The sequence below is a fragment of the Hoplias malabaricus genome, chromosome 6, assembly GCF_029633855.1.
Source record: "Hoplias malabaricus isolate fHopMal1 chromosome 6, fHopMal1.hap1, whole genome shotgun sequence".
NCBI classification, from domain to species: domain Eukaryota; kingdom Metazoa; phylum Chordata; class Actinopteri; order Characiformes; family Erythrinidae; genus Hoplias; species Hoplias malabaricus.
In genome coordinates, this window is record NC_089805.1 from 38,867,932 (window position 1) to 38,888,195 (window position 20,264).

Below are 20,264 nucleotides of genomic sequence, written 5' to 3' on the forward strand. Positions count from 1 at the left end.
TTCATCCTGGAACTGATGGAGAATATTGTTCATTTCTGCCTGGAGTTGCACAAGTTCATCTTCTCTGTCTGATATTTTCTTCCTTTCAGCTTCAGTATCTACAAGCTGTTGGGAGATGGTTTCCTGCATGTGTTTAAGAGACATTTTCTCTTTTTGAATCTCTGCTAGTGCAAAAGCATTGTTTTCCTTTTGTTCAGAGATTTGATTCTCTAAATCTTCCTTGGATTTTGCCACCTGCCATTTACTCTTCTCCAAGTCTCTCTTTTCATTTTCAAGCAAATGCTTTTCTAACTCATTTGTTTTCCTCTGCTTTTCAAGGTCAACTTGCATTGCATCTAGAATCTCCTTCTTCCTTTCAGTCTCCTCAGCAAGGTGATCAATACTGTTTCTCTCATTTTGAAGTTGAACTGCAAATTCTTCCAATCTTTCTTTGTCTTCTTGTGCCTCTTGCTGTAAAACTTCAATTCTCTTAGCTTCTTTTTGGACGTTTGTTTTCATTTCCTCTAACATTTTCCTCTCGTTCTCAAGAGTTTGGTGCTGAAGTCTGATATGGTCTAACTCTCTGTCAACCTCGGTTTTCTTTGCTTCCACGTCATCTATACACTTCTTTAACATTTCTCTGTTGTTTTCAATTATCTCCTGTTCAGAAAGCAGCTCTTTCCTCAAACAATTCACATGCTCAGTTTCTTTCTGCAGTCTATTCTCCATTTGTTGTATTTCTTCCATTTTTTCGGTCCTTTCTCTGTCAAAAGCCATTTTCTCCTTCTCTGTGAATGCCATCATGTCATTTAGTTCTTTCTGTTGCTCATCAATCTTCACTCGCCTCTCCTCTAACAGGCTATTCTCCGTCATAATCATGTCCTTCAGGATATCCATTTCTTGTTGTTGTTGCTGTGTTTCTTCTGTCAGCTTTTTCAGTTCATTCTCTATTTGCTGAATATTTTTCCTTTCATTTTCATTTTTCATAGTCTCAAAGCTATCCCTCTCTTTTTTAAGTTGTGTAGTCATGTCCTCAAGGGCCTCTTTTTTCTCCTGTGTTTCTCGCTTCAGAATTTCAAAGTCCTCAAATTGTTTTTGCAGTTCCACCTTCATCTTCTCCAGCATGCTCCTCTGCTCCTCGAGAATTTCTCTCTCGTGATTAATGTCTTCTGACTCTCTGGTCAGTCTGGCCTTGTGTAGTTCCACTTCGTCCATGTCTTTGTATAATTGCTTTTTTTGGTTTTCCAATAACTGCTTTTCATCAAGTAACTCTTTTTTCAGGATCTCCATATTTTCCAACTCCCTTTTTAATAAACATTTGGCATCATTTTCTATTTTCTGTTTTTCTTCAAGAATTATAGTCTTTTCTTTGTCAATGTTGCTCTTTTCATTCTTTACAAAATCCAGGATAATATCCACTTCTTCTTGTTGTTTACTAAGTTGGTTCCATTTCTCTTCAAGCTGTGCTTTCTCAATCATTAATACATTTCTCAAGTCATCAGTTTCTTTTTGTTGTTTAGTAATCTCTAGCTTCATCTGTTTCAGGTTATCTTCTCTGAGGCTCAGTTGTCCCTTTTCATTTTCAATATCACTGACTTGCTTTGAAATGTAGGCAGGCATCTGCTCAAGTCCATCTCTTTCTTGTTTAAATTTTTCAAAGCTCTCTCTTTCTTTGTGTGTTTCAGCTGTTGCCTGTTCCAGCTGGTCTTTTTCATGCTTAATCATTTCTTTCTGTAGCTTTATGTCTTCTAAGGATCTTTCTAAGTTTAATTTCTTTTGTGCTATATCATCCATATCTATCTTCAGCAACTGTCGGTTGTTTTCTATTAGCTCTTTCTCACTAAGTACTTCTTTCATTAAGCAATCCAATTTTTCTCTTTCCCTATGAAGATCTTCCTTTTCTCTTTCTTTGACTCTCATTATTTCAGCCTTTTGCCACTCAAGTGTGTTCTTTTCTTCTTGAACCTGACTTAGCATAGAGTTGATTTCTTTTACTTTTTGATCAATTACATCCTTCCTATTGTCAAGTAAATCCCTTTCACTACTAATTGTGTTTCTTGAAGCATCTATTTCTTTCTGTTGGTTTCTAATTTCTTCTTGCATTTGATCTAGTTCTTGCTGCCTGTGTCTAATTCTTTCCTTTTCATTTTCAATATCAATTAACTGTTTGGAAATTGTCAAATTCATCTGTTCCACATCATCCCACTTTTCCTGTACCTCTAACATACACATCTCACACTTCTTTCTTTCTCCAGCAACTTGTTTTTCAAGATCTTCTTTGGTTTTACGGATCTCTTGTTTGGCAGAATCAAGCTCATCTTTTACCTTATTCAACATGTCTTTATCAAACTCAATGGTCTGCATTTGCTTTTGCATCTCAAATTCCCTCTTATCCAAGAGTTCATTTTTATTTTTGATCTCTTCAGCAAGATAGTGATTTCTCTCTCTGTCTCTTTGAATTTGGGCTGCAATTTCTTCTAACTTCAGTTTTTCATTCTGTGTGTCCAGTTGTAGTTTCTCTGTGTTTTCCTTTCTTCTTTGTATCTCTACATTCATCTGTTGTAAATGTCTTTTTTCATCTTCAAACATTTGTTTTTGTAGTTGAAGCTCCATTACGTTTTCACTGAACTGGAATTTCTGTTGTTTAATATCATTAATTTCTTTTTGAATCTCCATTTTCAATTGTTCCATATCAGCCTTTTCTTTAACAGTCGTGTATTTCTGAGATTCTACTTCGTTTCTCTGCTCCTGTATCTCAAAAAGCATTTCATCTAGGGCTTCTTTCTTTTTCCTTGTTTCCTCAGCAAGATTGACTATTTGCTCTCTCTCTAGTTGAATTTGTTTAGCCATCTCGTCCAATTTCAGTCTGTCATTCTGGGTTTCTAGTTTTGTCTTCTCAATGCTTTCAGCATCTCTTTTTAACTGGATTTTCCTATGCTCCATTAAGTCTTTATCATCTTCCATCATTTTTTTCTGGAGTTCTAAATCTTTTTGAAGCTTGGTATTCTTTTGTTTTACAAGTTTAAGCTCCACACTGACACTTTCTAGTTTTTCTCTTTCATTATTTAATTCATCACTTAGTCTATTTATTTTTTGCCGTTCATTTTCCGTTTCCGTTTCTCTCCGCTGAACATCGTGTATTTTTTTCAGATATTCTTGTTGTTTGTCACTTTGCATTTTTTCTATGAAAGCTTTCTTTTCAATTTCAATTTCTCTTTGTTGTTTTTGCAGGTTGCTTTGCAGGTTCTCCAGTTCTTCCCTTTGAAATCTGAGTCTATGTTGTTCTTCTTCCAAAGCTTGCTGCTGTGTTCCAATATTGAGTCTCATTTCATTAACACTAATTTTTTCTTGTTCTATTTCCATCCTTATTCTTGCTTCATTTTCTCTGTTTTTAGAGATTTGAGAATGAAGCTCATCCCATGCTTTCCTTAGTCCCAGTTTGGCCATTTCTAGTTCATCCTTTTCCCTATCCAGATCAAAATCGATTAATGTAATCTCTGTTTGAACATATTTGTCCATTTCCATTTCTAAACCTTTTTGGTACAGGTTAGCATTCATCATGTCTCTCTCCAAGTTGATTTTCCTTTGTTCCATCAAGTCTATGTTGAGCAACTGCTGTTTTCTTCTTTCTATTCCATCTCTCTCATTTCTCTTGAACTGTATGTCTAGGTCTATTTCTTCTTTTTGTTTCTGAAATGCTGATTCCTTAAGCTCAATTTCATTTTCTCTTAGCTTTAACCTTTCATCAAGCTCTTCTAAGACACATTTCTGTTGAAGTACATCTTTGCGGAACTTGTCTAGAGATTCTCTTTCTTTCTCCAGCTCCTGTTTAGTCATTGTTGCCACATCTTTATAATCGGCCTCTTGTATCTTTGGGATGCACACCTTGTCTTCAGTTTGCACTTGCTTATCTGATTTTAACATGACCATGGCTGTAGATTTGTATAAGCTGTCTATTTCATTCTTTTGTCTCTCAATATTTATCTGCATGTTATCAAGCTGCTGTTTCCTTTGACTCAGTATTTCTTTCTCTTGCAGTATGCTACCTAAATCCTTTGCATTGGCCTCTTTCTCTGCATTCAGTGCATCCTCCATATTTATCAGACTATTTTTCTTCTTTTCCACCTCGTTTTCCTCCTCTCTCAGTTTGGACGTCCTTGCTTCAATTTCATGTTTTGCCATTTGGATATTTTCCTTTGTTCTTTCCAGTTCATATTTCTCTTTTAACAAGTTTTCTTTGTATTGTTCCAGCTCCCTCTTTTCTTGTTCTAAATCAGACATCATCACTTCATAGCGATCAGCTGCAAGTCTTTCCACATCTCTCATTTCATCTTTTAACTTCTCCATTGTGCTGTTGTCTTGGAATACCTGAGAAAAACATTTAGCTTGATTGCATTTCTTACTTCAGACTCTTTTTTACACAGTACATAAACACTACTTCAGTTTCAAATAATCTATGCACCTGTTATTTATTTTGACAGTGTGTAATTTTCAGGCATAACACATTATAACACAATTTTATAATACAAAAAAAGCTCAAATATATAAAAAATCAAATCAAAAATATCAAAAATAGCTAAACTACTGAAAAAGATACTACACAGTATTCTTTCATTTATTCATCCTCTTTTGTTTTTTGGACAGTGGGAGGAACCCTACCGCCACACACACACACACAAACACACACAGGGATGACTAATTTAACTCCTCACAGACAGTCCCCCGAGGCTAGAACTGAACCCAGGACCCTAAGATCCGAGTGTTGTGTGGCAGTGGCACTACTGGGCAGGGTGGCATGGAGGCACTAAAGGTAGAGTCACTGCCACACAACTCCAAATGTATAAATGGCTTACCTTTGCTGTCTTGGTCTTTTCTTGGAGAGTCAGTTCTTTTGCCTTGTTTATTTCCATCTTTGTTTGCTCGATTTCTTTCAAAGCCTGTTCTGCCTCTTCCCTCATCTGTTCTGTTTTCTCATTTTTCTGTATGAGGTCTTCCAATCGCCGATCTAATTCATCTCTTTGTCGCTGTATCTTTGCACTCATGACCTCCAACTCACCCTGTTCTCTCATGTTCCTTTCTTCTCTGTACTGCAAGTCTCTTCGTCTTCGTTGTATCTCAATTTTTAATGTTCTTAACTCATCTTTCTCTCTCCTTATTGTCTCCTTGTTTTGTTGCATTTCATTTTTCAGCTTTCGCAGCATCTCTCTGATTTGTTCAATTTCTACAACAAGTCTCTGCATCTCGGCATTCATCTGCTCTTTGTGAACTGTTTCCAGCTGACTTTCTGCCATCCTGCTTTCCATATGAAATTTTGTATTCCATACCATTTCTCTGGTTCTTTCAATCTGGTGAATCAGGCTGATAATCTCAGCATTTATCTCTTCTTTCTCTTCCAGGTCTAGACCTATCCCTTCTACCCTAATCTCAAATTCCTCTCGTGCTCTTTGGATCTCAGCTTTAGCACGTTCCATCTCATACATCTCCTTCTCTGTCTCTGTCTTTTTACGATCCATTTCTTCTTTTGCTTTCTGTATGTCCATTCTCATTCTGTTCATCTCGTCTTTTTTCCTCATGGTCTGCTTCATTCTTTGGTCAAGCTCTTTTTTCTTTCTCTCCATTTCTTTTGTCATAAGTTCCATCTCTCCCATCTCTCTTTTGGCCCTCTGCATCCTCTCCTCCAGTTCATCTCTTTGTTTTTGTATTTCTGCCTTGACTCGCAGCATCTTTTCCATCTCTGTTTTCACTTGTCGCATTTTGTTTTCAACATCCTCCCTTTGCCTTAGTATTTCAGCTCTCACCTGCTCCATTTCATCCCTCTCACTTTTAGTCTCTGTGATTGTGTTTTCAATCTCATCTTTCTGTCGCTGCAGGTCTGTTTTTAATTGGTCAAGTTCATCCATTTCTCTTTTTGTCTTCTTCAATTTGGCCTCTACCTCCTCCCTCTGTCTTGTTAACTCCACTTTCATGTCTTGTATTTGAATCATCTCATTGTTTATCTCCTGTAACTTTCTATTAACCTCTTCTTTCTCCTTCTGAAATTTCTCTCTTTCTTCTTGTTCTTTTCTTTCTGCTTCATCCCACAGTCTCTCCATTTCTTCAATTAAGTTGTTAATTTCTTTCTTGACGTTTTCATGTGGCTCATTTTCTTTCTCTGTCTCCACACGGATCCTCTCCAAATGTTCTCTCTGAAGCTCAATTTCTTCTCTCATTTGTCTTAAATGATCCTCTGCTTGCCTGACCTGCTCTAATCTATGTCTAATTTCTTCCTTTTGCCCTTGAATCTCTATCATCTTCTGCTCTAAATTTTCCTTGTCTTGTTTCATGACCTCACTGCATCTATGTATGGATGTTTTGTCTCTCTCCAGCTCAGCTCTGATCCTGTCTAGCTCTTCCCTTTCTTTTTGCTGCACAGCCTTCCTCTCTAAATCATCTCTCATTGTGTCATACTGCTTCTTTTCCAGTTCCTCCTTCATCTTCTGCATCTGGAGCTGAAGCTGCTCTAGGTCTTGCCTCTCTTTTTCAAGCTCACCTGAGCGCTTTTCTTGGATGGCCATCTCTCTCTGCAGTGTAGTTTTGATTTGCTCAGTGATTCTTCTCTCTTCCTGTGCTTCAAGCAAAATCTTCTGCAAGTTATCCTTCTCAGAATCTCTTGTTTCCTGTAATGCTGCTTGGGCTCTTTGTATCTCATCATTTATTTGTTCCAGTTCCTCTCTCTTTCTTTGCATCTCAGCTCTCTGCTCCAGCTCCTCTTTCACTGTCTCATACCTTCTCTTTTCCATGTCCTCCTTTTGCTTTTTCAAGTGCAGCTCGGCTTCTTCTGCAGCAAGCCTGGCTTGATCTGCCTCATCCTTCGCTGTCTTAGCTACCGCTGTCTTTTTTTCAATTTCTTCCATTTGGCTTTGGATGTCATTTCTCATTTGGCTTATTTCATTCAGTTTCTCTTTGATCATCTCTCTATCTCTCTGAATCTCTTCTTTCTCTCTTTCAACCTCATTCCTGACATGTGTAAACTCCTCAAATTTAGTTTTGACCTCGTCCATTTTTTTTTCTGCAGCATCTCTGTCTTCTTTAGCTTGAGTTTTCAGCATTTCAAGAGCTTTTATTTCTAGCCACATCTCTTTCTTGCTCTTTTCTGTATCCTCTTTGACTATCTCAAGCTCTTCCCTACACTGTTCAAGTCTCTCTCGTTCTTGCTGGGTTTGTTCTCTCATCTCTAGTTCTTCTTTCTCAGTCTCACGCCATCTACTGTCCATTTCCTCTTTCACTCGAATGATCTCCTGTTTAATAAGCTCACACTGATCCATTTCCCTCTTCACGCTGTCCCTTTTCCTTTCCAGCTCATCTCTCTCCTCCTCCAACTTAGCTTTCATCTCATCCATGTTTTGCTTTGCTTGTGACGTTTCCTTAACCTTGTTTTCTATATCTTCTATTTGCATTTGAATGTCAGCTTTCATTTTTTCCATTTTTTCATTTTCCCGTATTGTGATTTCCTTGCTTTTCTCCATCTCCTCTTTGGCTCGGACTGTTTCATGCTTAATTCTCTCTAGTTCTTGTTTCTCCCTTAAAATGTCTTCTTGTCTTCTTATGAGATTGTCCTTTTCAATCTTTATCTCAGCCTTCATTTGTGCAGTTGCTTCCCTGTCCTGTTGAGCCTCTTTCTTTGTCTGAATGAAGTCCTCCTTCATTTTCTCAACTTTTACTCTTTCGAGGTCATTTTCCTTCTGTATTTGCAGTTTGATTGCTTCCAGTTCTTCTCTTTCTCTTTGTAAGTGAGCTCTTTTCACCAGCTCCTCTGTCATTATCTCATACCTTCGTTTCTCCATCTCCTCTTTAGCTTTCCGTGTATCATCTCTCTGCTTTTCCAGAACCTCCTTTTCACTCTGAATTGCTACTTTCACCCGGTCCAGTTTTTCATTGGCTCGCTTTATCTCCTCAATCTTGATCTCAATGGATGTCACCTGCAGTTGTATATCTGCCTTGGCCTGCTCCACCTTTTCCCACTCTTGTTTTACCATCTCTGAGTTCAGTGCCAACTCCTCTCTTTCATTTTCAATCTTGAGCTTCAGCTGTTCCAACCTCTTTTCCTTTCTTACAGTCTCTTGACCTCTTTCCTCTTGGAGATTTTTCTCTTTAAGCAGTTCCACTCTCATTTGGTTTATTCTGTCTTTCTCTCGTTTTGATTCCTCCCTGTTCTTTTCAATCTCTTCTTTTGCTTTCTGAACTTCAGCTTGCAAATTTGTCAACTCATCTTTTTCCCTCTGGATTACAGCCCTTTGTTCAAAGTCTTCCTTCTCAGTCTCATGCCACCTTTGTTCCATCTCCTCCTTCACTTTATTTATCTCATGTTTTATTTGTTCAAATTGTTCTCTTTGTCTTGTGATGTCATCCCTCCTCCTGTCTACTTCATTTCTCTCTTCTTCAAGTTTAGCTTTCAGCTGATTCATCTCATCTTTAGCTTGTTTCGTCTCCTCAACTTTCTCTTCAATTTCATGTATTTGGCCCTGTATGGCAGTCTTCATTTGCTCCATTCTTTCTTTCTCTAATTTTATAGCTTCACGACTGCTCTCTATCTCTTCTTTAGCTCTCAATGTGTCATACTTCATTATTTCAATGCTTTGTCTCTCTCTGACCATTTCATCACGTGTGTGTTCCAAAGCATTTCTCTCTGTTAGAAGGTCAGTTCTCATTTGCTCAATCCTGTCCTTTTCTCTGTGTATCGCATCACTGTTTTGTTGCATCTTTTCATTGACATGTTCCAGTTGTACCCTCATTTGCGCCAGCATCATTTCAAGCTGCTTTTTCTCTTTTGTCATCCTGGCAATTTCATTTTGCTGTCGCAGGATTCTCTGCCTCATACTGTCAATCTCACTTCTCTCTCGTTTTGTTCCTTCCCAAAGCTTTTCAATTTGCTCAATGGCTCGCATTGTCTCCAGCCGTCTTCTCTTCAGTGAGTCTTTCTTTTGCTGGGTATCAGGCTTCTGTCTACTCCTGTCATCTTCTCTTTTTTTTTCTCCTGAATACTGATCCACGTCTGTCTGGGTACACTTGCTGTTCCGCTGTCGCCACTCTGTTTAAAATGATGTGGGTAAAGCATAGCGGTGGAATAGATTACAAAAACGAATCACAGCTCAAACTGAATCACGGGCTTTGAGGCACAAATCTGTCAAATTTCTTTTATAACCAGGTCAACAGAAAATGCACACATATGTAATGCAAACAATAATATTCGTTTTCAGTTTGAAATTATTTTAGCAATATTCAAAGAAGTGGGGGGACCTCAGCATCAAACACATCACACACATGCATGTAGTAGCTAAACAGCTTTGTTAAGCTAAGGGCACTCATATTCCTTGACTTTACAATGATCTTGCATCTAAACACCTTATAAACAGTCCCAATCAAACATGGGCTGTGGAAGAGGTGGAGCCATGCAAATACAGTAGCTTTTCATTCATTCATTCATGCATTATCTGTAACCGTAATCTGTAAGCTTATCCAATTTAGGGTCGCGGTGGGCGCAAGGTGGGAATACACCCTGGAGGGGGCGCCAGTCCTTCACAGGGCAACACAGACACATTCACACATTCACTCACACACTCACACCTACAGACACTTTCGAGTCGCCAATCCACCTGCAACGTGTGTTTTTTTGGACTGTGGGAGGAAACCGGAACACCCGGAGGAAACCCACGCGGACACGGGGAGAACACACCAACTCCTCACAGACAGTCACCCGGAGCGGGAATCGAACCCACAACCTCCAGGAGCTTTGTGACTGCGACACTACCTGCTGCGCCACCGTGCCGCCCTACAGTAGCTTTTCTAACTCCTAATTACATCTTATCAAAATAATGATTTAATTAAAATTAACTTTCCAAACAATTATGTGAAGCGTAAAGTAGAAGATGAAATGTGCTGGAGGACTGAATGCTCAGCAAAACTGCAGTATATTTTAAGATTTAGACAGTTCTTTTAAAACACAAATATCAAATTATTTGTAAATTGAGTTGCTGTCACTAACATAACAAAATAACAAATAAATAACTAATATAAAAAATACTTCTAACTTCACAGAACTACACATTCAGTAAAACACATATTCAGTTAAACACAAAATAGAAATGCATAAACATTATGACTAACATAAAAATGAGTAAAGGTTTCCTTATAAATATATTTCAGTAGAAAAAGAAATTACCATCTGAAAAACATAATCAAAATATAATTCAGTGTATATATTTGTGCTTGAGTAAATGACTGATGTGTGCGATCATTTTATGTTATATGTATCATACATGCAACTGCATATTTTACAAGTTTGAAATTTCATATAAAGCATTTTGGACACCTTTAAAATTGTGATACAGTAATAAATTCTGTTTTTATCAAATACATGAACAAGATCTTATGCATCACTCTGCATTTCAAAATTAAATCTAATTCCCTAAGTGTTAGCCACCAGCCAACATTTGCAAAGAGAATCAGAGGATTTGCTTTGACTGAACATCACAGCAGCACACCTAACCAAACTGTTGATAATGTATTCACTCTTACACAACCCTAGTGCAACACTCTTCACAAGTTCCCCAGCAACCAGGGAAATTATATCACTAAATATTGCCAGTAATGATTCTCACTTGACTAACTTGGGAAGAAAAATATTAGCTTAAAAAACTCACCTAGCTCTTGAATAAGTTCAGGCTCAGTCATTCTCAGTATGAGATGGAAGGAGACTCTGTATTGGGAAGGTTGTCTTTCCAGAGCCTCAAACAGAAGCCTCATGGCCTCCTGCTCAGTACGAGCAGCTTGAACTTGACGGGCTGTCCGGTCATGGATCAGGTTCTGGGACAGGACTGCTTCTGTGATGTCAGCGACGCATGTCGCTCGTAAAATGATCTGCTCCTTGAACTCCGTGAGGAAGTCTCCAACTAATAGGCACCAACATTAAAATAAATATTGCATATTATTACGTGTGTGTTGTGTATTGTGCGCTCAATTTAATGCAATAATTTGACATTATATCTTATAAAAGGTAAAAGATAAATCTACAGTGAATTAGTCTGAACAAAGAACGCCATTTTGTTTATATTGTTGGAACAGTATTTACCATAGTCTCTGAATTCTGTCATGGCTGTTTGGGACAAGGTGCTTGGCTGGTTAGTTCTCACCTGTAGAATCAGATCTTGTATTCCACAAAAGAAAATATTATTGACTTTTTTTTTTTTTATTAAGACCTTTAAATAACCGCAACCCTGAAATGGATTAAGTGGAAAAGATGGTGATTATGACTTTTAAATAGGACTGCAGTGACAATCAGAATATTTACTTATTTCTATAAGAACATTTGACATAGATTTAATTAATAGCTTTAAAGAACAATATTAGTTGTCTTCAGGTTATTCCATTATACATTTTACAAATTTAACGTACATTTTAAACTTTAACGGTTTAATTTAAGCAAATATGTTATTTTTTTAAAACACATTTAACCCAATCCAATTCAAAAATTTCAGATTTGTTTAATACTGATAAAATGTTGTATTGTAATATCTTGGATGAATATTCAACAATAATTTGTCAGATTTTTCATTGCATATTATCATATTACGATTCACAATTGTATTGGTATCTCCATATAGAATCTATAACCATATAAATACAATTATTTTAAAAATAATTTAAACATCTCAATAATAATTTAACACATGGCCATAAATGGTTTAAAGTTTATACCACTGCACAAAAATGTTTAGCTGTGGCTGTACTTCTTTTATTTTAAATAAAAAAGTTTATATGTTGATTTCATACCAAAATACTTACCTTGTGTTGCGTACCTTTTTGGTGTTATCAGTAGCATGAATTAATTGTGTAATCTGTAGTGGTCTGGTGGTTTATCCATGGTGGAAATCAAGCAAATGACACTAACCTTACAAAAACATCTTGTTACACTCTTCACGTCCAATTTATTTGGTGTCCAAAACATTAGAGCTGTGGATTACCAGCACTCTCATTGGCTGTGAGTGATAAAGAGTGTGGTTCACATCAGCCTGGTGTTCTCTGATAAGGACGGCTTACATGGGGTGTTCTGAATTGGGACAAGGCCAAGACCCCTACACCCATGATAACTTTTACACCACTGTGCCTACTGTGCAGAAAACTGCCTGAAAACATGTGAAGATTTTAAAAATTACTTTTATTACTGAAGCTTACTAAATAAATGTGTTAATGGATAAGAATGTATGAACTTTTATTTTTTATTTTCTCTAATTTTCAGATACCTTTAATTTAACATCACATAATATTCTCACATAGGATTCCAGTATAAAATGTCAATTATTATATGCCCTAAGAGCTTTTATATATGCATTCCAGCATTTATTTAATATATTTACATTTATGTTTATATTTAGTCCTTTACTTTATAACTGAATGCTTGCCATAAGGTTTTTCCTGTGGATAAACACTATCATTATTAATATGTTTATTTACAGGCTCTAGATCATTTAAAATGTCTATGACTGATTCTCAGCTCACTTGAAACTGGTGACACTAAGCATGCATTATTTGTGCCAGTGGGGCTAGGTACAGCCTTAGTCACCAGGGAGGCCGGTATGAATTAATTCAGCTAACATTATGCAGAGGTCCCATGTGCTTAATTCAGCTAACATTATGACCCCTGTTAATAGAAGGGAGTGCAGCTTGGTGTGATGAATTATCTTAGGTATTAGGTATAGTTAGTTGCTGGTCAGATCATAAACAGCCACAGCAACCCTAGGTTAGGTGTAGAACTGTAGTTTTCAGCAATATATGATAAGAGAAATGTTGTGGTTGCTGTTAGGAAGACAGTGAGCTGTGCCCTATGTGAAGCTGTAAAGGACTGGCATAGGATTCTGGCAACTTATCTTGTGTATAATTACAATTCAAAGTCGTTTTTTATAGTTTTCTTGTTTTTATTACTCTACCCATGACCTTCATTGTTGAAATGTAATGAAAAATTAACCCAGGGCGGCACGGTGGCGCAGCAGGTAGTGTCGCAGTCACACAGCTCCAGGGGCCTGGAGGTTGTGGGTTTGATTCCTGCTCCGGGTGACTGTCTGTGAGGAGTTCGTGTGTTCTCCCCGTGTCCGCGTGGGTTTCTTCCCAAAGTCCACAAACACATGTTGGTAGGTGGATTGGCGACTCAGAAGTGTCCGTAGGTGTGAGTGAATGTGTGTGTGTGTGTGTGTCTGTGTTGCCCTGTGAAGGACTGGCGCCCCCTCCAGGGTGTATTCCCGCCTTGCGCCCAATGATTCCATGTAGGCTCTGGACCCACCGCAACCCTGAACTGGATAAGCGCTTACAGATAATGAATGAATGAAAATTAACCCAGTCTGATAATAAATGAAACATCATAAAAATAATTAATTAAAACAGAAAAAATGACAAAAACACAAACCTTCCTGCACTAACAGAAGGGCACAACATACCAAACTACTGAGAGACTCACCCGAGGTTGGGCCCAACCCACAAAATCAGGACCATGGAGCTGTGCATTAGACACTACCTGTTGTTAAAATATCCATATATATGTGTATATCTTATATATATATAGTGGCATGCCATGAGTAAACATGCATAAAACACAGTATAAGTTTTTAAAGATTAAAAATAGTTTGCATACAGGAATAAAGGGAAAAAAAGGTTGCTTGTAGGTTTTTGCCCCTTTCTTATTCTTCTCATCAAAATATATATTTATAGCTATATATCTGAAGCTATAAAGTGAACACCCAAACAACAATGGATCATGAAGCCTTTCATTTATCCAGGTTACCAGAAAGACTGATTGAGCACTGCTGAACAGTCAATTCCAAATTAATTCATGCATTCATTGTCTGAAACTGCTTATCCAGTTCAAGGTCACAGTGTGTCCGGAGCCTACTCCGTTTTGAGACCCAGACCAGTACATTAATTTGGGACATAATTGTACCATATTTAATTGTAGTTGTAGAGTTTATGTTAAATTCATTTATTTTGTTTTCCTATTAAAAATCAGTTCTATTAGAAAAACAACAACAATGAAGTTTGTGCTAGCTTTAGCATTGATGGATTCTCATTTCTTGCTCAGACCAAATTACTCACTCACTTACTCATTGTCTTTAACTGCTTATCCAATTCAGGGTCGCGGTGGGTTCGGAGGCTCCCTGGGGTCATTGGGCGCAAGGAGGGAACACACACTTTTGAGGAGCCAATCCAGGAAACCGGAGCACCCGGAGGAAACCCACAGGGAGAACACACCAAACTCCGCACAGACAGTCACCCGGAGCAGGACTTGAACCCACAACCTCCATGTCCCTGGAGCTGTGTGACTGCGACACCTACCTGCTGCACCACCGTGCCCGCCCCTCAATTCAAAGTCTACGACAAATGAAGAAAAAAACATTCTATTTCATTTGAAAATTAAAGTAATAACTGTAATTATTTCCCTTAAATCAATTTTCCTTTCAACATCTTAACAAAAAAACTTCTCATAAGTATCATGTTATGGGAATTGTCTGACCAGCTGCTAAAATATTCATTGCTCAGGCTCATCGCTACATGGTGGAAGTTTATTCTGTTGTTCAATGAACATTGTTAGGATTTCAATCTATTATCGATGTGACTTTTGACTGAAATACTTTTCAAGTTTTATCAGTTTCTCCTGTTGTAAGTGATTGGTTGATGTTCCTCAAGACTAAAAGCTACCCCTCTAGCAAGAGACAGCTAGGCTATGTCCGTCACTTCTTGAATGAGAACAGCTTTGATCAAATTCTTTAATGTAGATGTAAACAGTAAGAGCAGAACCATGGCTTGCATGCAGCTCTAGCAGCTCCTAGTGGCCCTAGTAGTGGAAGACATTTACAAAAATACCATAAAAGAAATATTAGCCAATGTTCATAATTTTATCATTTCTCTTGAATTAAATTAAATGTTTTTTTCCCCAGTAATACCTCACTGTTCATACATAAGCCACTTCTATGTTTATTTATAACTAAAGTTTTCTTGGGTAAACCACACATTTCAAACTACTTTCAATCCTGTGTTTGGACCGGCCTAACAAATTGTTAACTAAGTGTTTTTAACTGCTGTTGCTTGTTTATTTACCTTTCAGTGAGAAAAGTGTCTGTGGAGGTTGGAATTGGGCAACGTGAGAGCTTTTTCTGTCCTGGCTTTTGATGTTGTTAATTGAAAATATGTTATAACACACAAATATAGATTGGAAGAAATATTTCAGGAACTCCAATGACGTTTGCAATTTCCCTTGCTATATCTGTTGTCTTTCTTTTTTCCAGTTTGGAGAAATGAAATGAATTGTGGACTGTGATCTACCATTCACCATAGACACTACAGCAACTTTGCTCATATCCAAAACATTTAGTTCAGTGACATGTGTCAGAGCAATTAAAATATTTTCACCATGGTTTTGAAATACATACATAAGCCTACATTTCAAAAGACCAACATTTTAACTCTTTTGGGCCAGATTAGGCCCATTGATTTAAGATTAGGCAACAATAGAGGAAACACTTTTGTTTCTCTGAAGAACATGTGAATTCATTATTCCCATATATCTAAAATAGGGTGACCAGACGTCCTCTTTTACCCGGACATGTCTTCTTTTTTAGACCTAAAAAATGTCCAGGCGGAATTTCACAAACGTCCGGGATTTTGTTTTTCTAGAGTTTACATTTGGAGAAGCGTTTGGTTCACAAACTATTCCCGCCCTCCCCTACTCCGTTTGGTTCGCTTCAGTGACAGGAGGCGTGGTGAAGTAGCTTAAAATCTTCTGATTGGACGGTCTGACTGTCACGCTACCGTTATTGGTCGATAACCTTCTCTGTAAACATTTAATTGGTCAGTCTGCACGTCAGTAGTCGTCCCCCGGAGACGCGTCCTGATTTTCACCGTTTCAGATCTGGTCACCCTATCTAAAACCTATTTTTGACACTCCCTTGAAATGTCCATGGATGTTAGCCAGTGTCTCATTGAACGCTGTCACTTCATATTCAACACTAGCGAACCGAAGATGGTTCGAATACTAACCGACGTTTTAGTTAGCTAGTGATATCTAAATAATAGCCCAGAAAACTTACTGGTCTAATATCTTCAACTGTATTAAAAGCTAGGTTTGCAAAATTAACGTCACAGAAAGTAGAACTAACACAAATTCAGCACCCCTTTATGGAGTTTCTCACAAACACTAGTGATAAACTCGCAATTAACCGTTAATTTTTCCGAGAAAAATTCCGTCTCACAGGAGGCGACGGCGCAGGACCAATCCCAAATGGCTCCATACTTCCTGTGTAGTGCACCATATACATCATCGAGCATCAGGGTGAATTTGATGGAGCCATCCCTACTCCATATATTACTACGGAGGTTTAGGGCCACAGCGGTAAAAAAAAAAAAAAAAACAAGATTCCGAGATTAAAGTCGGAATAATTCTGAGAAAAAAAGTCGGAATAATTCTGAGAAAAAAAGTCAGAATAATTCTGAGAAAAAAAGTCAGAATAATTCTGAGAAAAAATCTCAGAATAATTCGCTGCGTGTAATGGAGCAGACACAGTGTAAAAGTGTAGAACTCCGGCGCCCACGAGGCTCCATCGTGTTACGGCTCGGACTCGTACAAAAAACTAAAGCCTTTATGCATCTCAGTCAGGGGCTGCGTCATGTCGTGTGAATGCGTTTAATAAATAATTCATGCATAAGGCTTTAGTTTTTTGTACGAGTCCGAGCCGTAACGCGATGGAGCTTCGTGGGCGCCGGAGTTCTACTCGTTCTGTATCCATCATTTTCGTGATCATTAATTGTATCGTGAAACTACATGCCCTGTGTTCGTGCACCGATTCAGGGTTTAAACACTAATCACACTGTGGCCCTGATGTGGAAGGGAAGAGTGTTTATTCCTGAAATCTATACCATAGCATAACTTAAGCAACACATTGCGTTCCACAGTTACACTGTGTCTGCTCCATTACACGCAGCGAATAATTCCGAGATTTTTCTCAGAATTATTCCGACTTTTTTTCTCAGAATTATTCTGACTTTTTTTCTCAGAATTATTCTGACTTTTTTTCTCAGAATTATTCCGACTTTTTTTCTCAGAATTATTCTCACTTTTTTTTCTCAGAATTATTCTGACTTTTTTTCTCAGAATTATTCTGACTTTTTTTCTCAGAATTATTCTGACTTTTTTTCTCAGAATTATTCCGACTTTTTTTCTCAGAATTATTCCGACTTTAATCTCGGAATCTTGTTTTTTTTTTTTTTACCGCTGTGGCCCTAAAACTCCGTCGTAATATATAGCATGTAGTACAATATTTAAGAATATATATTGCTAGTTAATGACGTGTAGTGCAGTACTTAGGGAGTAGGGAGCGAATTTATCCACGATTAATCAGACCGTAACCTTATAAAACTGTTGTTGATTGGCTAAAAGATGAAGCAGCTTGGCAAAAGCTCAATCATTGAATGATAGAATCAGAATGCAAGGTAAATTGTCTGCTGGGTAGGACACATTTGTTCATAATGTGAGAAATATACAAACAAATAAAATAAAAAATAATCATAGAAATGCATAAATCAAGAAAAAATCCAATATATTCACTATTTACATTTTTAAATCATATTACCCTTGTTTCCATGTCATTTTCCTGAGAGCAAGGACCATGGTTGGTCCACTGAGGTCAAAGTTGGAAATCCACTGGCGTTTTGGCGTTTTCTGGGAGGACCACCAGTGACTAAACAGAATTCTAGACAAAATGCCATATTTGATCACTTTTCCATGCACAGTCTAATTTACAAATTTTGCATTCATTAATTCTTTTGTTATTCTTTATAAATCATTATTTGTAAGTCATTTTAATCCAGCAAAGTGTCAACATGCTGAGCACATGAATCTTATATCGGAAATACTCCTTATTATATTTCTCATGGTTATTTGTATTAGTTTCTTTTCCAGAACAAAAGTCTCTGTGAATTTAAAATCTGTTTGAGGAGATTAAAATTTAGTTATATCCTGTACACAAGACAGTAATCTGAGTGGTCTGATGATAGACCAGCTGTGGTCTACAATCAGTGGTGTGCCAGCCTTTATACGCCAGTGGACCGATATATGCTCGCTGTCTGAGTTGTGTTTTTACATGGTGAAAGTATAAATCAAGCCCAAAAAAGAATTATTCTCAAATAACCATGTTATCTTTGTCCTGCTTGATCAATAAAGCTAGATTGTGGGGTAACAGCCAATCACAGGTAGAACCCTGCTCGATAGGTGTGGCTTTGCCTTTGAAAAGTGTTGAAACTGCAATATTCTACTCTGAAATACACAAAAATAAAAACACAAAAGTAATTACTTAATTTGGAAAACAGGATTATATTATGATGTAGTATTACGAACTTTCAACCTTACTAAATGTGCTGTTATTTTGCAGTAATATTGCAGTAATAAAAATTTCCTCAGCTTCATGGATTTCCATTCACAAATACTCAACAAAACAGCAACAAACATTATCCTTCATTCATTATCTGTAACCCTTATCCAGTTCAGGGTCGCGGTGGGTCCAGAGCCTACCTGGAATAATTGAGCACAAGGCGGGAGTACACCCTGGAGGGGGCGCCAGTCCTTCACAGGGCAACACAGACACACACACATTCACTCACACACTCACACCTACGGACACTTTTGAGTCACCAATCCACCTGCGTTTTTGGACTGTGGGAGGAAACCCACAGACACAGGGAGAACACACCAAACTCCTCACAGACAGTCACCTGGAGCAGGAATCGAACCCACAACCTCCAGACCCCTAGAGCTGTGTGACTGCGACACTACCTGCTGCGCCACCGTGCCGCCCTATTTTGCAGTAATATTTGTTTTTATAATTATGTCTATTATTTATTTATTACACTTCATGTGTCGTATTCGGCCATAGTTTATATTTTGAGGGATGAAAATTGTGATATTAAAAATATAGATTTTGTCAGCACTCAGGGCTTAACTGATGTGAGCAGCGCATGTGTCTATTTTGCTCTTGCATATGGGTATTGTCCCCTTTTTTGAGGTGAAAGCAGGTCTACTTATTTGAAAAGTGGTTATTACAAATTCTGAGTTCTTTGTAAATTTAATAGCACAAAATCAAACAATTTTTAATAGAACAGTAGGTAATCAGGAAAACATATGTAACATGCTGTTTATAAGCATCCATTCAGTCTGCCACAATCAATATGGAAAAATGACACCACTCAATGGCCAGGACTGTCATTTAAAAACATATACAGTTATGCTATTTAATCATCAAGTAATAGGAACTTTGGGGTTCTGGCCATGCAGAGTACAGTAGTTCCAAACATGTCCTGTGTGTCAAGAACAAAACTGTGTTTTTGTTTGTTTGTTTGCTTGCTTGTTTTTATTTTTTGTATTGTGTTTTAAGTTACATATTTACATATTTAGTTACATTATTTAGTAATACATCTTTGTCTTCAGGGTCAAAGACAAGGGGAACTATACAGACTTTTATCAGTGAAAGGGGCAAAAGCCAAAATTTGGCATGGCATGCGTTACCCTGGCATGTGTGACTTGCATCTGTGTGAAATGCATAAATGTAAATAAATGTAAATGTGTGAAGAAACCATTGACGTGGATATAGTGTGATTTTACATATTTTAAGGGACGGGCTCTGAATGTGCTACATCATTATGACTAAGTTATTGTGTGTGCTAGAAACGTCCCTGCCCTCCAGACCTGTCTTGTATTACAGTGTGTATCACATTTTGAAGCAATGAATATGATAATTTACAGTTTTGCAGCTGACTACTTCTATATTACAAAAACATGGCAAGAGAGAATCAGTTATCTTCAGTTCTCAACCAATTCTTATCAAATTTTGGAATTTGCTGCCAACACGAAATCTGCAATGACTAATAATTCATTCATTCTGGAAGTGCCTTATACTGGACAGTGTTGTGGTGGGCCCAGAACATACCTCGAGTCATTGGGCTTAAGGCAGGAACACACTCTGCAAAGCACCAGTCCATCACAGGGCATCACACAATCACACCAGTGGACAATTTCACACAGATAATCTAACTACCGGCCTGTGTTACTAAACGGTGGGAGGAAACCAGACCACCAGGTGGAAACCCACACAGATACAGGGATACAATATCTTCTTTTTATTTTCATTCGAACCCACATATATAAGTAAACAGTACCGTGTTTGTTGGCGAGGGTCTGTAGGGGGCTTAGGGCTTATCCCTCCCACTGACGTCAC

General features: G+C 37.8%; 2 protein-coding genes across 2 annotated transcripts; both read right to left on the reverse strand.

Annotated features, from left to right (window-relative positions):
- Positions 1–98: 98 nt before the first annotated feature.
- On the reverse strand, positions 99–2,219 carry LOC136700212 (golgin subfamily A member 6-like protein 24). The gene is made up of 2 exons (XM_066675493.1): positions 293–2,219; positions 99–123 (listed from the first exon to the last, which is right to left on the reverse strand). The coding sequence occupies exons 1-2, from the start codon at positions 2,209–2,211 to the stop codon at positions 99–101; spliced, it is 1,944 nt and encodes a 647-aa protein (XP_066531590.1). The 5' UTR covers positions 2,212–2,219.
- A 1,214-nt stretch (positions 2,220–3,433) lies between these two features.
- Positions 3,434–11,924, reverse strand: LOC136700213 (trichohyalin-like). The gene is made up of 6 exons (XM_066675495.1): positions 11,800–11,924; positions 11,087–11,161; positions 10,659–10,907; positions 4,833–9,046; positions 3,760–4,347; positions 3,434–3,445 (listed from the first exon to the last, which is right to left on the reverse strand). The coding sequence occupies exons 1-6, from the start codon at positions 11,834–11,836 to the stop codon at positions 3,434–3,436; spliced, it is 5,175 nt and encodes a 1,724-aa protein (XP_066531592.1). The 5' UTR covers positions 11,837–11,924.
- Positions 11,925–20,264: the final 8,340 nt, after the last annotated feature.